General features: G+C 39.5%; 1 protein-coding gene across 6 annotated transcripts in view; it reads right to left on the bottom strand.

The window, feature by feature from the left end:
- Positions 1-19,915, bottom strand: part of SNX13 (sorting nexin 13) — a 137,881-nt gene that overhangs the window by 17,305 nt on the left and 100,661 nt on the right. For all 6 annotated transcript variants that reach the window (XM_039332663.1, XM_039332671.1, XM_039332644.1 and 3 more), the window contains 7 exons: positions 13,064-13,257; positions 11,754-11,858; positions 11,420-11,552; positions 6,988-7,025; positions 6,455-6,524; positions 3,669-3,808; positions 651-758 (listed from right to left, as the gene is read on the bottom strand). In XM_039332663.1, the coding sequence (XP_039188597.1) occupies positions 651-758; positions 3,669-3,808; positions 6,455-6,524; positions 6,988-7,025; positions 11,420-11,552; positions 11,754-11,858; positions 13,064-13,257 (788 nt within the window). The remainder of the gene's footprint in view (positions 1-650; positions 759-3,668; positions 3,809-6,454; positions 6,525-6,987; positions 7,026-11,419; positions 11,553-11,753; positions 11,859-13,063; positions 13,258-19,915) is intronic.

Below are 19,915 nucleotides of genomic sequence, written 5' to 3'. Positions count from 1 at the left end.
TTTTAAGGACAGTTAGCTCTGTATGATAACTATGGTTTGATTCTATCTGGAAGTGAACTCATTTAATGTGCCAGTCTCCCAACAGCCGAACAGGTGATCCTTACTAAAGATGTGGTAACAGGAACTCCACTACTAAGTAACATGAATGAAAACACAACATCACATCACCACATCAACAATGATAGTTCTGGCAGTCCCAATTGCTGTTGTTAGGCAAATCCCAGGCAGCTGTAGCATTACATGATCAAGTAATCACCACTTGTGATCTCCAGCCATCTTCCCTATTAACTTTGTTGGAAGCTGGCAGTGAAAGTCACAAATGATAGTCACATGCAATATTATTGCAATATTATAATTGTGAACTGGTTGCAGAGCACCCAAATTGTGATCATGTGATTGTTGGGGACATTGCAATGGCCACAACCATAAGGGCCTATTGGAAATACCCTTTGTTTAGGGTTATCATAACTTCAGTCACTAATGAGTGGACATCAAATAAACCCTAGGGCGTTTTTTAAATATTTATGTAATTCCAAAGCATGCTATCCTAAATATCTATAAAATTTACTGCAATATCCTAGAAGTCTAATGGGAGAGGAAAGTAACAAAATACACTCATTTTAACTAAGAATCTGAGTATAAGAACATACCTGTAAGTATGAATTTAAATCTTTCTTCCTCTTTTCCAAAAAATCTCTATCCATATTGTTGAATGTTTTTTTACCAGGAAGTTTCAATAAATTTCCTAGGTTTTCAAACTAAAAAAAAACAGATGCGGCAGTTCATTCTAAATACACACACATTGTAGCATTTCAGCAAAAGAGAATATTATTAATTAATTTCACCACACAGAATTGCTAAGAGCTAAGTGGCATTTTGCCAAAGAATGTTCAAACTATCGCACCATTGCACTCATTTCACATGCTAGTAAAGTTATGCTTAAAATCCTACAAGCTAGACTCCAGCAGTATGTGGATCGAGAACTACCAGAAGTATAGGAAGGATTTCGAAGAGGCAGAGGAACTAGAGATCAAATTGCCAACATACGCTGGATCATGGAGAAAGCTAGGGAGTTCCAGAAAAAACATCTACTTCTGCTTCATTGACTATGCTAAAGCCTTTGATTGTGTGGATCACAACAAATTGTGGCAAGTTCTTAAAGAGATGAGAATACCAGACCATCTTATTTGTCTCTTGAGAAACCTATATGCGGGTCAAGAAGCAACAGTGAGAACTGGACACGGAACCACTGATTGGTTCAAAATTGGAAAAGGAGTCCGGCAAGGCTGTATACTGTCACCCTGCCTATTTAACCTATATGCAGAGCACATAAATGAGAAAGGCAGGGCTAGATGAAACAAAAGTTGGAATTAAGATTGCCGGAAGAAATATCAACAACCTAAGATATGCAGATGATACCACGCTAATGGCAGAAAGTGAAGAGGAACCAAAGAGCCTCTTGATGCGGGTGAAGAAGGAGAGTGCAAAAGTTGGCTTGAAACTCAACATTAAGAAAACCAAAATCATGGCATCCGGCCCTCTCAATTCCTGGAAAATAGATGGGGAAGAAATGGAGGTAGTGACAGATTTTATTTTTCTGGGCTCCAAGATCACCTCAGGTGGGGACTGCAGCCAAGAAATTAAAAGACGCTTGCTCCTGGGGAGGAAAGCTATGGCAAATCTAGACAGCATACGAAAAAGCAGAGACATCACCCTGCCAACAAAAGTGCGTATAGTCCAGGCCATGGTTTTCCCAGTTGCAATGTATGGCTGTGAAAGATGGACCATAAGAAAGGCTGAGCGCAAAAGAATTGAGGCCTTTGAACTATGGTGCTGGAGAAGACTCCTGCGAGTCCCTTGGACTGCAAGGCGTTCAAACCGGTCAGTCCTAGAAGAGATCAACCCGACTGCTCTTTAGAAGGCCAGATCCTGAAGTTGAAACTCAAATACTTTGGCCACCTAATGAGAAGGAAGGACTCACTGGAGAAGAGCCTAATGCTGGGAAAGATTGAGGGCAATAGATGAAGGGGACGACAGAGAATGAGATGGCTGGATGGAGTCACTGAAGCAGTAGGTGTGAACTTAAATGGACTCCAAAAGATGGTAGAGGACAGGAAGATCTGGAGGAACATTGTCCATGGGGTCGCGATGGGTTGGACACGACTTCGCAATTAACAACAACAAAGTGGCATTTACATGTAATAAATAAACAAATGTCATAACCAATATAGATACAACACTGCTACTTTTTTCACAAGGTCTATTCGACAGGAAAGTCTTCTCCAAATCTCTTAGGCTGTTTTCCTTGTTTACTAGAATTAACTATATTAAAACATATTTACATCGGTGGCTAGTTACATTGGAATTTACAATCACCAGTTTCTGGACGGAGGCTTTCTAGATTGAAGGTATAGGTTTGAATAACAACACATCGGTATACATTTTCTCAGTATCTAAATTAGCTATCAAAAAGAAGAGCTGTCACCCAGTTTACATTCTCTTTTTTTCATACAAGATTTTCTACAGGATGTTCTACAGCAGTGGTGGCAAACTTATGGCACGCATGCCAGAGGCGGCACTCTGAGCCCTCTCTGTGGGCACATGTACCATTGCCCCAGCCTTGCCTCCCCCCGAGACCCCCTCCTCACCAGCAGCCCCCCTGGAGGAGAGTTGCCCCCGAGCGTGGCCCACCCAGAGCAGCACAGCCAAGGACATGACAGCCAGGCAGCGTAGACAAGACTCTGCCCTCATGCCCCATCATGCAGTTGATGCGCGGGCAGAGGGTGTGGCCATGGTGCTGCTGGATTGCCTGGGCGATTTGCGGCAGGCCCTGGAGGCGGTGAGTGGCCCTGCGGGCAAGCAGGGTGAGGGTGGGCCAGGGGGTGGAGCAGGGCGGGAGCCAGTTTTGGGGCACTTGGTCTCTAAAAGGTTCACCATCACCATTCTACAGGAACATTTAATTGATTTAATCTTTAATATTGTGTCAATATTAATTTCTAGAGTAATACAATTAAGAAACATTTTGCAATTGTCTGTAAAAATATATCTGCAAGAAGTCAATGTATGCAGGTTATAAAAGATAAAATAACAATAATAAGAGGGTTGAAGTTTGGAACTAGAAAGTCTGGTATGCAAATTTCATCAGGCTCTGATTAGCTTACTCCAATTTCAAGTATATAATTAGGAGACTGTGGAATGGTTTTAAGTGGGGGTCGCCAACCTTTCTGGGTTGGCGGCCTGGTGGGAAAGGGAGGGACAAGGACTTTATACGCGCATGCGCGCACACACAAATGTGGCTGCATGCACATACATATGACCGGGGCCTTGAGCACGCACGCTCCGCAAATGTGGCTGCTAGCACCAGCGTGGTGCTTGCTTAGTGCCAGCGAGAGGCTCGTGGCCTGCCTAGCACTGGCAAGAGGCTCGCGACTTGCCTAGCACCAACAAGAGGCTAACACTTGCTTAGCGCAAGTGCAAGGACAGGGGTGAGCGCACACACCAGGCACTCAGAAGGCCATAGCCCAGAGGTTGGGGATCTCTAGTTTTAAGAATAAGATAAACCAAAATCCATTGATTTCAAGCAAACAAAATGAAATTTATTCATTGCTAATTTTAATTAATCGATGTTTTTCTCAAAAAATAAACAAATCAAGATAATTTCAAATTACCTGTTCAGTGATTCTCATATGGAAGTCATGGAAATCACTGTAGCGGCGATATGTTTTCCACTCATCATTAGTAGTTGCAGTTCGACGTTGAACAGTTATAGTATATAATGCATATGTCCTCCCATGGTCATTACAAACTCCTGCCATAGTATATGGATTATAATCAGCATAGACTATCAATTAAAATAAACAATAATGGCTAGACGAAAAGAAAGACGAAATAGTGGAAGAAACATGAAATGAAAAGCTGTTGAAAATGAGAGAAGCCAAATCAATATGGACATGCAAACTGCTTTCTTCTGAAATTCTTCTATTTTTTTCTCTATTTATCTCAAAAAGAAATGATGTGATGGGTATTTTATATATATACTTTTACTGTTACAAGAAAAAACCTGAGACTTAACTTTCCTTCTTCATCTCAGAGATGCAAGGAAAATAGAAATTACTTTTTTATTCAATTTAATTAGCCTTTCATGTTACACTTCATATATAAGAAAGGTAATTTTAACTAAGGGTAGCTGAATTAATTAGTGGAACAACCTGCCTCCAGAAGCTGTGAATGTTCCAACACTGGAAATTTTTAAGAAGAGACTGGATAGCCATTTGTCTGAAATGGTATACGGTTTCCTGCCTGAGCAGGGAGTTGGACTAAATGACCTCCAAGGTCCCTTCCAACTGTTGTTGTTGTTATTACTACTACTACTACTACTACTACTACTACTACTACTACTACTATTACACAATCAGCCAGATGTTGAGACTGGATTTGACATTTTTGTCTACCTATCGAGTCCTTACAATGACCTGGGATAAGCAGATGTGGATGTTTGAATTGATGGTATTACAGATATCGTCGTACTTCTTAGTAAGTCCGCCTTTTCCAACTGACTAATGGCGAATTTGTCAATGCTAATGGTGTTCAAGTGGCGCTTTGGTTGTTTTGGGATTGCACTTAAGGCACCTATTATTATTGGTACTATCCTTATTTGCCTTTGCTCTATTTTGTTCTATTTCTATTTGTAGGTCTTTGTATTTTGTTATCTTCTCCAGTTCTTTCTCATCTATTCTGCTGTTTCCAGGCACTGCCATGTCCACTATCCAGACCTTTTTGTCTTTCTTATCGGCAATTATTATTATTATTGATCATCGCACAGTCAGACAGATGTTCAGACTGGATTTGGCATTTTTGTCTACCTATCGAGTCCTTCCCAAGGACCTGGGATAGGCAGATGTGGATGTTTGATATTATAGATACTGTCGCAGGATGGAAGCAGTTTTTAGTAAGGCCGCCTTTTCCAATTGACTAATGGCGAATTTGTCAGTGCCAATGATGTTCAACTGGTGCTCTAGTTGTTTTGGGATTGCACCCAAATGGTACTAATGGTACTACCCTTGCTTGCCTTTCTATTTGTAGGTCTTTGTATTTTGTTATCTTCTCCAGTTCTTTCTCTTCTATTCTGCTATCTCCAGGCACTACCATGTCCACTTTCCAGACTTTTTTGTCTTTCTTATCGACAATTGTTAAGTTAAGGTGTTATGTTGCAGGTGCTTGTCTGTTTGAATTCTGATGTCCCAGAGCAGTTTAATTTTATCATTTTCTATGACTTTCTCTATTTTATGAACCCTATTTTATGATCTTGCTTACAGGCAAATGATATTTCTTGCAGATCTTCCAATTATTACTATTATTACTATTACTATTATTATTATATCATTATTATTATTACTCTTTCTGGGAGTCATTGAGGCCACGTGAAGGTTTATCTTTGTCTTAAGGGTCAACTCAATAGTGCAAATGAGCGTGGAACTTTCTTGAAATTGCTGAAAGGACTGTGTTATAAATGGGATAGATGGCGGTGTACTCCACCCGTTGAGAGAAGGCTGCTCAATCTTAATGTAGATGGCTCTTTGATACCTCTTTCAAACCAGAATGTGGGCAGAAAAAACTGCTGGTTTGAAAGAGGGTTCAAAGAGGCCATCTATATTAAGACTGAGCACCACCTATCTCCTGTTTACAATGGTGCAGGACTTTTGGGGACCTGGCAGCGCAGGATGGGAAGAGGAATAGATATGTGGGCATGCTGCAGCACTTCTGCAAAGTTAAGAATTCTACAGCATTTGCAGCATTTCTGCAAAGTTAAAAATTCTATACAAGAATTCTACAGTCATTCATAAGGGCAAATGATTGGGTGACTTCTGTATAATTTATAATTTTGAATCAGAGCTGTATATAGTTTTTGGTAAATATATTTAAACTTTGAATGATCTGTCATACTTCAAAGATCACTTATACTGTATTGAATGGTGATATAGCACTGAGTTAGGTGATATATACCAGATGTCAAAAGAATTCATAATTTGGGACAGCAATGCATATTGTGCTCATATCTTTAGCATATTCCAATATAATTGATGTTAATTCTTTATTTGGTTTTATAGAATGATTGACTGAATGAAAGAAATAATGTCACAAATGAAAAAAAAATACATGTTTAGAGAATGAAACAACCATTGATATGAAAGTTGAACTCTAATGATACATTGAAAAGGATAATAAAACAGAAACATTTACTGGATGCAAATGGAAAATTAATCTTAAATATACAATAAGTTTATTAGCTAATGTAAGTCTTTCTTCTTGGAGTTTCTGCATAATAACAGCAAGAAGACAAATGTTTTAATGATAATGGATAAAAACTATATTAAACAAATAATTAATTACAAGGTTAATCAGTTACAGTTATTTTACCTTCTCATGAAAACACAAATACCAATACTAAACTCACCAGTATCTGAAATGCATGCAGGTAATTGTATCGACTCATCAGCAGACACATTTGAAAGATCATCCAGTGACTAGGTGAAGAGAAAGCCACGGTTATAATTTATATTCCAGAAATATTATTGCACGAATGGCAAGTTTTTTTTTTCAATGCAGAATTTTAACTTTGGAATTTCCTCCAAATTAGGTATACCCAATACTATCATTATTATTTTCTGATGCCAAACAAAGACATTTTTATTCTCGTAGGATTTCTGAGAGTTTTACCTTTTTTTAACTGATGCTTTTTAATTTTCTGATACTGTTTTATCTTATTTATTCTGTATTTTACACTAGACTTTTAAATATTGAAATGTATGTTTTATTCTATTGCCCTTAACATTTTTTCTTGCAACTAGCTTCTTAACTATTTAACTACTTTTAAAATAAAATAGTCTCAAAAACAAACATATCTAGTGTCATTTTTGTTTTTGTTGCTTTTGTCTTAAATAAACAAGTAATATTTTGAACTTTTACCATATTGAAAAACACACTTACCAAATTAATGCTGCCTGTAGGAGATCCATTAAATGATTCTGTGTAAAGAGAACATTTTTTTATAAAGCCATACAATGGAAATATATTGAAGGAACATAAGCATGAATTTATATTTATGTACATACATAAACCTATATGGATTCAGGATGAAAAAAGATAAGTGAATAACTGGTTAATACTGTAAATATTAACTAGTTAATCACCATGTTTTTTCACCCTAAATCCATATATTTTACTGCACATTAAGTAATGAGAGTGATAAGAAATGGAAAGTGAACTGAGAAGTGAATTTTAGGACATTGCCTAGATACAAAGTATTACACCATTTCAATCATGATATTTTAATCATATTTTTCTCCTGTTTTTAGAAATGAACATATTATGATTTCTCCCTGCTGTGTTTAAAAATATAAACAGCTGTAAACAAATTTATGTATAATGGATAATCTTACTATTTAATAAACTAAGAACTAAACATTATTACAACAAGATCATTATAAAGAAAAAGCCAAGGTATTACAATTCAGTAGTCAAAATAATATTACAATAATTTAAAAAGGAATAGTGAAAATTACATCCATCTATTATTTTAAATAGCTTGGAACAAATTAAATACTAGCAGGGAATACTTAGTTCTGCTGATTGCTAAAACTTAAATGAAAAATTGTGCTATTGTCACCATAGGCCACTAGGAGGTAGCTAAGCAGATGTTTTGTTTATAATACCAGTAGTAAAAATATATTTAATGTAAGGACTAAAGAGATAAGAGTGTTATACACTAAGAGTCTCTGCATAAGCTTAAAAGGAAGTCATATTTAATTTTACTCCAGAAAGTTATTCTTAAAGAAAAATGTTTTTTCAGTTCTTGTAGAGTATGAAAATAGTCATATTCCTTTAACGAATTTCACACTTCTGTGGGTATGAAGCACTTTTTCAGAATCAAAGCATGCACACTACCTGTTACTGTGGAAATTTGCAATAGCTATAAAAGAGCAACCAAATGGAATAGTCACAATTCTTATATGTTGAGATATGCAAAATTTCCCCAAATTATTTTTAGTGTCTTCTACATAAGCCCCTCCTTCATGGATTACTGCCTTGTCGTGGCAAAGGGGCTTGCGTAAATCAATGAAGCCGTGCAAAGTCACCCAAGATGGACAGGTCATAGCAGAGAATTCTGACAAAATGTGATCCACCGGAGAAGGAAATGGCAAACCACTCCAGTATCTTTGCCATGAAAACCCCATGGACAGTACCAAAAGGCAAAAAGATATGACGCTGGAAGATGAGCCCCTCAGGTCAGAAGGTGCCCAATATGCTACTGGGGAAGAGCAGAGGGCTAGTACTAGTAGCGCCAGAAAAAGTGAAGCGACTGGGCCAAAGCCGAAAGGGCGCTCAACTGTGGATGCATCTGATTATGAAAGGAAAGTCCGATGCTGTAAAGATCTTTTCTCCATAGGAACCTGGAATGTAAGATCCATGAATCAAGGCAAACTGGACATAGTCAAACAAGAGAAGACAAGACTGAACATCTACATCTTAAGAATCAGCGAACTAAAATGGACAGGAATGGGTGAATTTAATTCAGAGGACCATCAGGTATACTACTTTGGGCAAGAATCCCTCAGAAGAAATGGAGTAGCCTTCATAGTCAATAAAAAAGTAGGAAAAGCAATACTGAGATACAATCCCCAAAATGACAGAATGATCTCAGTGCGAATCCAAGGCAAACCATTCAATATCACAGTAGTCCAGGTCTATGCCCCAACCATTGGTGCTGAAGAGGATGAATTTGACCGGTTCTATGATTTCCTACAGCACCTTATAGAATCAACACCAAAAAATGATGTTCTTATCATCATGGGGGATTGGAATGCTAAAGTAGGAAGCCAAAAAATAACTGGAATAACAGGCAAGTTTGGTCTTGGAGTACAAAATGAAGCAGGGCACAGGCTGATAGAATTTTGTCAAGAAAATACGACGGTCATAGCAAACACTCTTTTCCAACAACCCAAGAGACGGCCCTACCCATGGACATCACTAGACACAGAAATCAGATTGACCATGTGCTCTGCAGCCAAAGATGGAGAAGTTCTATACAGTCAGTAAAAACAAGACCAGGAGCTGACTGTGGCTCAGATCATGAGCTTCTCGTTGCAAAATTTAGGCTTAAATTGAAGAAAGTAGGGAAAAGCACTAGGCCACTCAGATATGAACTAAATCATATTCCTGATGAATAGAGATGACAAATAGAAATGACAAATAGATTTAAGGAATTAGAGATGACAAATAGATTTAAGGAATTAGATCTGATAGACAGAATGCTTGAAGAACTATGGATGGAGATTCACAACATTGTACAGGAGGTAGCAACTAAAACCATCCCAAAGAAAAAGAAATGCAAGAAAGCAAAATGGCTATCTGAGGAAGCTTTGCAAATAGCTAAGGAAAGAAGGGAAGCAAAAGGCAAAGGAGAAAGAGAAAGATACACCCAACTGAATGCAGAATTCCAGAGAATAGCTAGAAGAGATAAGAATGCCCTCTTAAATGAACAGTGCAAAGAAATAGAAGAAAACAATAGAATAGGGAGAACCAGAGATCTCTCCAAGAAAACTGGAGATATGAAGGGAACGTTTCATGCAAAGATGGGCATGATAAAGGACCAAAATGGCAGGGACCTAACAGAGGCAGAAGAGATTAAGAAGAGGTGGCAAAATTACACAGAAGAACTATACAAGAACGAGCTTAGCATCCTTGATAACCACGATGGAGTGGTCACTGACTTCGAGCCAGACATCCTAGAATGTGAAGTGAAATGGGCCTTAGGAAAGCTGAGCAACAACAAAGCTAGTAGAGGTGACAGTATTCCAGCTGAGCTATTCAAAAATCTTAAAAGACGATGCAGTAAAAGTGCTACACTCAATTTGCCAGCAAATTTGGAAAACTAAACAGTGGCCACAAAATTGGAAAAGGTTAGTTTACATTCCAATTCCAAAGAAAGACAATGCCAAAGAATGTTCAAACTATCGCACCATTGCACTCATTTTACATGCAAGTAAAGTTATGCTTAAAATCCTACAAGCTAGACTCCAGCAGTATGTGGATTGAGAACTTCCAGAAGTACAGGCAGGATTTCGAAGAGGCAGAGGAACTAGAGATCAAATTGCCAACATACGCTGGATCATGGAGAAAGCTAGGGAGTTCCAGAAAAACATCTACTTCTGCTTCACTGACTATGCTAAAACCTTTGATTGTGTGGATCATAACAAATTGTGGGAAGTTCTTAAAGAGTTGGGAGTACCAGACCATCTTATTTGTCTCTTGAAAAACCTATATGCAGGTCAAGAAGCAACAGTGAGAACTGGACATGATTGGTTCAAAACTGGGAAAGGAGTCCAGCAAGGCTGTATTCTATTGCCCTGCCTATTTAACTTATATGCAGAGCACATAAGAAAGGCAGGGCTAGATGAATCAAAAATTGGAATTAAGATTGCCGGGAGAAATATCAACAACCTAAGATATGCAGATGATACCACTTTAATGGCAGAAAGTGAAGAGGAACTAAAGAGCCTCTTGTTGTGGGTGAAGAAAGAGAGTGCAAAAGTTGGCTTGAAAACCAAGATCATGGCCTCCAGCCCTCTCAATTTCTGGCAATAGATGGGGAAGAAATGGAGTTAGTGACAGATTTTATCTTCCTGGGCTCCAAGATCACCACAGATGCAGACTGCAGCCAAGAAATTAAAAGATGCTTGCTCCTGGGGAGGAAAGCTATGGCAAATCTAGATAGCATATTTAAAAGCAGAGACATCACCCTGCCATGGTTTTCCCAGTTGTAATGTATGACTGTGAAAGTTGGATCATAAGGAAGGCTGAGCGCCAAAGAATTGAGGCCTTTGAACTACAGTGCTGGAGAAGACTCCTGCGAGTTCCCTGGACTGAAAGGCGATCAAACCGTTCAGTCCTAGAGAAGATCAACCCTGACTGCTCATTAGAAAGCTAGATCCTGAAGTTGAAACTCAAGTACTTTGGCCACCTAATGAGAAGGAAGGACTCGCTGGAGAAGAGCCTAATGCTGAGAAAGATTGAGGGCAATAGAAAAAGGAGACGACAGAGAATGAGGTGGCTGGGCAGAGTCACTGAAGCAGTAGGCGTGAGCTTAAATGGACTCCAGAAGATGGTAGAGGACAGAAAGGCCTGGGGCAACGTTGTCCATGGGGTCACGATGGGTCAGACACGACTTCGCAACTAACAACAACAACATAAGCCTCTTTGCAAAAAAAAAAAAAGAAAGAAAGAAAGAAAGAAAGAAAGAAAGAAAGAAAGAAAGAAAGAAAGAAAGAAAGAAAGGTTAAATCCTATCTGATGAGGAAAAATTACTTCCTATCTGTTTATACTTACAGTTATAACTCCTACCTGATAAAAATCAACTTACCTCCTTCACCATCATCTGATCCTCTGAAACTAGGATCCTTTAGCATATCTAGCTCAGCAAGCATTCGTACGTAAAGTGCATGCTGTTTGAATGAAGGATAGAATCTTTCATCCTGCAGCATCAATTCATATACCTTAATGAAATTAAAGCTTAATATTATGCAAAATAGGTAATCTAAATCATAAAGCACTTTATTATATAAAGGTGCATCTAGATGTAAATAATGTAATAGGTATTTGCATTATTACGCTACATTTCAGTCTAAAAACCAACAAAATTAGTCATAAATATTGACACATAGACAGTCAGATTAGTAGATCACAATACTGTATACCTTTCTTTGAATCTGATCAAAAATTTCAGGAGTTGGGTCCTCATTATTTAATTTTTCTTCCAGCTTTGCTACCAGTGTATCATCAATATTAATTCTTGGAGAAGCCTACCACAGAGAATTAAATTATTTTAGTTTTTATTTTAATTCATTTGTTTGTAAAAAATAAAAATCAGCCATTATTATTAAAGATAAAATAAAGCTATAAAAACCGTATCAGTTATTTTAATAAAAGCAAAGAACTCAAGTAGTTCAAGTTATTCATAAAAGTTATATTATTTCATTTTGAGGTATTGGAAAGAATATTTACAAGTGACATATAAATTGAAATAATTATATAGGGATGACACTTTCTAATTACTATAGATTCTGATATACATAGACTTCTCTATATATTATATGGGGTAATTTTATATGTTCAATTTTATCTCTATTCAAGATTAGTTTATTTACAAATTTATCCCTCAACTTATGACCACCATTGAACCCAAAATCTCTATTACTAAGACATTTGTTAAGTGAATTTGGTCCCATTTTACAACCTTTCTTGCCATAATTGTTAAGTGAAGCAAGTTAAGTTAGTAACATGATTGTTATGTTAATATGGTTTCCCCATAGTATGTGAGAAGATCACAAAAAGTGATCACCTGACTCTGGGACATTGCAATCATTATAAATAAGAGCCAATTGCCAAGCATCCAAATTCTGATCATGTGAGCATGGGGTTGCTCAAGAGTCGGAAGTAAAAAATGGTCACTTTTTTCAGTGCCATTGTAACTTTGGTTACTAAACAAACAATTTTAACTTGTGGACTACCTGTAATATATTCTTACAACTATGATTCTTTTTATTATTATAATTTTTAGTAGCTAGTACAGCAGCCTTCGCTATCTTTTGATTATTTTTAGAGCGGTACCCAGGTACTCAACTGCTTTAAAACTCATTGAATTTGATACTCAAAGCATTTTGACATGAAAATTTTGTCCTGGTACTTATCATTTATTTGGTACTCAACGCACAGCTAGAACACGTCAGTGTCAGCTGCCTTGTGACTCACTACTTTATTCCTTATGGGGAAAATTTGTTTGGTACTCCTTGTTTTTGGTATTCATTATGCCTCCTGGAACCAATTAACAATGAGTAACAACATACTACTGTATATCCTATCTCAATTACATTGTATGATTTTTTTTTACTTTTTAGATTGATTTTGTTTAATTTTCTGAAATTTTTCAAATTATTCACTTCTACAAATCTTTTTATAAATAGATGTTTTATAAAACATTTTTGTTTTTTAAAAAATCAATTCTTACCTTTTCTGATAAATACTGTTCATATATTCCAACTGCAGCTGTTCTTAACAGACCTTTGGTTTGTGTTGTTTGATGCATTCCATCCTTCTGATGGTTCAGCAATACTTCTAGCTGTTTCTGAGCTGTAACCCTATATCCTTCTACTGTTATCCAGAAAAAAAGATGTGCTTGACCTCCCATCTGCTGCATGTAATCTGAACAATACAATTATTTATTTTCAATTATGTTGGTGTGATCGTTTTGATTATATCAGTTGTTCAGAGTCTTGAAAATGAGATGGGCAGTTGTACAAATAAAATCAAGTAACTAAATAACAATTCAATCATATGTATAAATGGTTATATTTAAAACATCGTCTGATGGAGCCCTTTCTTTCTTTAAAAATGCCAATTGCATTCACACTATTTTTTTGAAGCAATGTTTTCTAACAGGGATGCACACAACTATTAAAAACCACTTACACTTATATATGCTTCATAGCACTTTACATCACTCTCTAAGTGGTTTACAGAGTCAGCATATTGCCCCCAACAATGAGTCCTCATTTTACCGATCCTTGGAAGGATGGAAGACTTAGTCAATCTTGATCGGTCAGAATCGAACTCCTGACAATGGGCAAAGTTAGTCTGCAATACTACATTCTAACTACTGTGCCACCGTGGCATATTATGTTACTTGGACCTTGAAATATAAAAAGAAGTCATTTGCATATGATTTTCTTTGTTGTGTGCTGCAACAGGATGTAAATGCAGACTGCCTGTTGGGGACCCTTCTATGTTTCTTCCAGAGAGACTTGGTATTGTGTCTTTTGTTATATGTTTATATACTATTTCAATCTGCATATTGTGAGCAATGAACAATTAGATCACCAATACAAATCTTCAATAAACCAACACAAAAATATCTTTAAAATATTACATAAAATGTAACAATTTTAGCTAACACAATTCAGTGCTGAAATCGCTCCAAAGAAGTTATAAAACCAAGTGTTAATGAATTTGCAAAATCATAAGAATAAAAGATACTTTTGCTTCTGGGGACAGGTTCTAGCAAAAGAGAGGGACTTCACAGAACTTTGTCTATGATCCCTTCAGTGCCATCTCTGACAGCAGACATCTTTCAGTAGGCATTTTCTACTCATTTGAATTGGCTAGACACAGTCTATCCAGATACCCAGGTCTTGAGCAACACGAATTATTATAACCAGCAGTTATATTGTACTTGGAAACACATTGGTAGTTAGTGAAACAACAGTAATGGGAATGTTACATGGCTACATGTTCTCATTTCAATTAAGCCAAAAGTAATTTTTAAAATTATGATAGCCAGAATATGCCTTAAATATCTCCTTGCTTTGCTAAAACTACTGGTAGAATCTAGTAAGTAAGCAAAGAGGTGGAGTATCTACAAAGCTTAGACAAGTACATTAAGAATTTGAAACATTATTGAGAGAAACCCCATTGTGCCAATGGATTGCCTAGGTTTCATTTTCTGCTGGACTACCTAATCTTCAGGCAGCTTTTTCTAAAGGAAAATAATTGAAAGAAAAATGACACATTTGCCAGCTTAGTTATTCTTGTAATCCTTGGGCGATAAGAAGACAGCATAGTTTCTTGTGAATTTCCACTGCTTTCAAAAGTTACAACATGGGATTTTAAGATGTTAGATTTGTGAAAAAAATCAATAAGAGACGAAATATTGAGACGAGTGAGAGATGACCCATTATGGTATAAAGAAAAGGGGCGTTGTCTTACCTTTTCTCAGCATGAGGAATGTAGAATCCACAGATGGGTTGATTTAGTCTTCTAGCTCAATCAGACCAAACAAACAAAGTTGCCATGCCTCTGCAGGGTCTGACCATGCCCCAGTTTCGAAAGGGCGAAGCGAATGATTGTGTGACGTGATGGCTCCAAACTGCTGACACTAACCTAACTGCTAGTAATGATCAGGGAGGAGGTGGATTCTATATTCCTCATGCTGAGAAAAGGCGTTCAGGTAAGACAACGCCCCTTCTCCAGCATGTAAAGGAATGTAGAATCCACAGATGGGACATACCAAAGCCCCTATGATCCCACGGGTGGGAAGCAGGTTGGTTAAGTGTTGTTGCTGAAGTGGACCACTTGTTGTAAAACCTGACGGCCAAAAGCGGCCTCTGCGGAAGCAAACTTGTCGAGTTTGTAGTGGCGAATGAATGGTGAAGGGGACGACCACGTAGCCGCCTTACAGATGTCCTCTATGGATGCCTGAGTCTGCCATGCCGCTGACGTGGAAGTGCTACGAATAGAGTGCGCTGTCAGGCAGCTTGGGACAGGTAAAGAGTAAGCCTGGTAAGATTGAGAGATACAGGCCTTGATCCACCTGGCTATAGTAGAGGAGGAAACCTTCTGTCCCTTGGAAGTTGAGTGGAAAGAGACAAACAATGCCTCCGATTTGCAAAAGGAAGCTGTCCTCTTAATGTAATGATGCAATGCCCTACGTACATCTAGGTAATGCCACTGCTTTTCTAGTGTGTGAGAAGGATTGGGACAAAAGTTTGGTAATACAATGTCCTGAGCCCAGTGAAACATCGTATTCACCTTGGGAATGAATGAGGGATCTAACCTCATCACCACTCTGTCCTGATAGAAGGTACACAGGTCTTCCCTAACTGAAAGAGCAGCCAGCTCTGACACGCGTCTCGCCAACGTGATGGCTACTAGGAAGGCCACCTTGTGGGACAAAATGTGAAGAGGACAAGACCTTATAGATTCAAAGGGAGACCTAGTGAGTGCCTGCAGAACACGAGGTAGTTCCCAAGATGGATACCTGTGTACTACCGGAGGTCTGGTGTTGGAGACTCCTTTCATAAAGGACCGGACCCTGGGATGATGGGACAATGGAGTAGTGTTGGCACAGGTGAACACCGTGGAAAGAGCGGCCACCTGTCTACGCAAGGTGTTGGGCGCTAAGCCCTTATCCACTCCATCCATGAGGCATTCAAGATCACTGGAATAGTGACAGAAGAGATAGACAAACCCTTATAGGTACACCAGTCACAGAAGTTCTTCCAAGTAGCATCATAGATCCAAGCTTCCTTCTGGAAGCTTGGATCATAGCTATCACCCTTGAAGAGTAAGATCCACACATCAGGAACTGGCGCTCAGATGCCAGGCGGCTAGTTGTAGCCACTGCGGGTCCGGGTGGTGTATGACCCCGTGTTAGAATTATCCTTTCTGGAGGGATTTGCCAAGGGGGGGCATGGCAAGGTTCACGAGATCCGCGAACCATGGACGCCTCGGCCAATATGGGGCCACAAGAATTAGCTCCGCCCGTTCCTGTAACAGCTTCCTGATGACAGCCGGGATCAAGGGAAGGGGTGGAAATGCATATAGAAGGCCTGCCGGCCAAGGGCTGCGGAAGGCATCTGCTCCCTCCGAACCCTGGGATGGGTACGGAGATAGAAACCGGGGAAGCTGGGCATTCGTTTTTTTGACAATATGAGCTAGTACCTTCAACTTTTCTTTGTTTTCAGTCAGGTAAGGAGTGAGAGCCTCTCCAAAAAGGCGACCCTTTTGATATGATGCTGCAGCTACTCTCCATTTGTGCCTGATATCGGCCTTCCAATTTTTTAGCCAGAACAACCAGTGTGCGGCCACGTTGGAAGCTATGGCCCGAGCTGAATATTTGGCCAACTGCAGAGACACATCCGCCATGTATTCCAGTGCGGCCTTTAGTTTAGTGACATTCTGGTGAACCCTTACTTCGTCTGGGGATATTCTGGCCTGTAATTCCCTGAGCCAGATTAATGCGATTCTGGCGAAGAAGGAGTTAGATGTTGAGGCTCTTATAGCCCAAGCCAATGCCTGATGGGTCCTTTTGAGGGAAATCTCAGATTTCTTGTCCTCAGCCTTAAGGGCCTCCGACATATCTCCTGGGATTTTGGTGTCTGACAGTATGGGGACAAGAACCTCATCTACACCCGGAACTTTGAGGACATAGTTGAGGGAAGGGACCGTATCTAAGAGCTTAAGATCTAATCCCCCAAGAGCAGAGAAACTTCCAGGAGATCCCCACTGATCCTGAATGGATTTGAGAAAAATGGGGGGGCAAGGTATCTGTAGGTTCTTCTTGACCGGTTCCAAAAACAGTGGGTCAGAACTCTGTCCAGAGTCCTGATCCATTGTCTGTGGTTTCACCAGTTCAATTTTTACGGTGACATAGGCCTTTTGTAAAAGAGAATAGAAGGAATTTGGATTAAACACCCCTACCATAGGAGTGGCCTCCACCTGAATGTCTTCCCCATCTGACCACATGCCTCCTTCCGGTATCTGTGCGGAATAATCTGATATCTTGCTCCCTTCAGATTGAGGTGTAGGTTCTTCTTGACCGAAAAACAGTGGGTCAGAACTCTGTCCATCCTGATCCATTGTCTGTGGTTTCACCAGTCAATTTTTACGGTGACATAGGCTCCCTGGGATGCATAGTTTCCGTGGGCATAGGGAGGTTTGATGGTCCTTGGACCGGAATGGCCCTCCCTGAAGCCGCCATTGCCTGAGTCACCGCCTGTGAGATCATGGCTTGGAGCTGGGCAGTAAATGAAGGATGTTCGGGGCCCTGAAGACCCGCTGCCGTTGGCGCGAAAGATGCTGATGGGATTGGGGGAGGGACAACTGTAGTAACCTCCCCCTGAGACCCACAAGACACTGAGGAAGGTCTTGGCTTAGCAGCTGGAATTGAATCTTGGACCTGTAATCTTAATTCTTGTTCAAAGAGGGCTTTGGATAATTGTTGCTCCAGGAGCCTATGTCTGCTATCTGCTTGCTTGTCATCGGCCTTAGAGGTCCGTTTGACCTTGGCCTTGGCTTTTGCAGGTGTATCCTGACTGGATGGCTTGCGTTTTACATTTCCACTGGAGGTGGAAGCCTGTGAAACGGTGTTATCCGCCATATTGAAATAAACAATAGGAAAGAAACAACAGGTGTTCACCAGGAGATCCCTGGATCGGGCCTGTACTGCAGTAGAAGAAAAGGCAGGTTTTCACCAGGAGATCCCTGGATCAGTCTTGTTCTGCAGGAGAAGAAAGGGCAGGTTTTCACCAGGAGATCCCTGAATCGGCCCTTGGTCTGTAGGAGAAAGGAAGGCCATGGCCCACCTGGGTGGTACAGGCCTGCACGAGGGTCTGTGAGGTCTGGCCCATCGTTAAGCACGGAGTCACTACATGATATAAGCCACGCTACGCTCAGGGGCTGTCCTACACGTTCAATTTTTCAGGCCCACTGTAATAGAGAGAGAATTTGGCTGAAAAAGTATCAAATGTCAATTAAAGATAAGTCTATATATGAATATAGATATACATCTTGTTTATCTTAATTCTGTTTTATATTAATTAATTTTCAATTTTTATTTATTTATTTTTGACCCTTGTGTCTCACTTAGTGACGGCTAGGACAGTAAGTGCTGACCACTATGCAGACAGCGGAAAACAGGCAAGGCAAGCAGCAGCCTAATCTGTTGGCGCTGGATATTTGAAAGGTACTGGTAAGTCACACAGTCTGCAATATTACTAGATAAAATGGAGTGAGAGCCTCAAGGTATTTTCCCTATGTCCACTAGGTAACCTAAGATGGCTCCTATTAAGCAGCTGAAGCACGAGGTAATGAAGACCTAAAAGAGTGTAATTAGAACTCCTATTTCCACCCCCCCCCCATGTAGGGAGAATCACCAAATAAGTAAGTTGCTTTGTGACTGAAAATGCTGTAATTAGGTCAAAGCAGTCAATTTAATGTGTGCGATTGGGCGGAGCCCAAAATGGCGGCCGCAACAATCTAATGAGAGATAAAACAAGCTGAGAGAAAAGATCCTTTTCTGCAAGTAATCTGGTAATAAGTTCTTCTAGTCAAACAGTTCACCTGTGGGTTTTTTGGGTAATTTACAGCTGACAATCAACAGTAACAAAGAAGTACTTGAGTAATGTGAGGATTGAGCCTTCTAGAGGCTCAAAATGGCACCCGCAGGTTGTTTGAATTGGTAATGAACCCAGGAAGGTGATTTGAGAGTTTTCAGCTGAAAACTAATAGTTTAAAGCTTCATATTCACAGCAAAGATCCTGGGAGGGGGTGGGGGGTGGATTGTAATGAGGCAGCTGTCTGTAATGAGCTGTCTGCCTCTGAAAAACTCAACAGAGAAGGGAATTGATTAAAGAGAGAAGAAATGGTGCAGCACTGAGCCCAGAGCTGAACCAATTCCCCCCCCCAAGAAGGAAAAAAAGGTTAGAGAATCCACAAATGGCAATAACTACCTTTCTGAATCTAAATTGGGAGCCAAATTCTCACGTCTCTTCAGGGCTGAGACCAAACGAAACTGGGGGATGGTCAGACCCTGCAGAGGCGTGGCAACTTTGATTGTTTGGTCTGATTGGGCTAGAAAACTAAATCAACCCATCTGTGGATTCTACATTCCTTTACATGCTGGAGAAAGAAACTGTGGTCTTGAAACAGATTCCTAGAAGGATAAGAGACTCACGAAAAGAATTATCAATTTTTTACCAAAAAACTAATTGAAAAAGGAGTGAACATTAGATGGCTGGTCCCGGAAGAGATTGGGATTCTAAGAGATAAAGACTGGATTCCATTTTCAAAGCAATGGAATTTTGTGAGAGACACAGAGCTTTCCTTGAAGAAAAAAGTCCAGAACTTCAGATAGGGAATGTAGAAAACAGGGAGAAGTAGCACCTGAAGAAATAGCTGTATTAAGAGAGAAAGAAGAAATAGTAAATATAGATCAAGAAGAAGGTAGGAGAACAAAGAAGGAGCAAAGGTAGGAGAACAAAAACAGGCAAGAACAACTAGGAAAATAAAACCTAAATATAAGTAA

Source organism: Crotalus tigris, unplaced genomic scaffold (assembly GCF_016545835.1).
Source record: "Crotalus tigris isolate CLP2741 ecotype Arizona unplaced genomic scaffold, ASM1654583v1 scf7180000017624.2573661763:2888555, whole genome shotgun sequence".
NCBI classification, from domain to species: Eukaryota; Metazoa; Chordata; class Lepidosauria; order Squamata; family Viperidae; genus Crotalus; species Crotalus tigris.
Note: the sequence above shows the minus strand (reverse complement) of the source record. Positions and strands in the feature narration are given on the sequence as shown.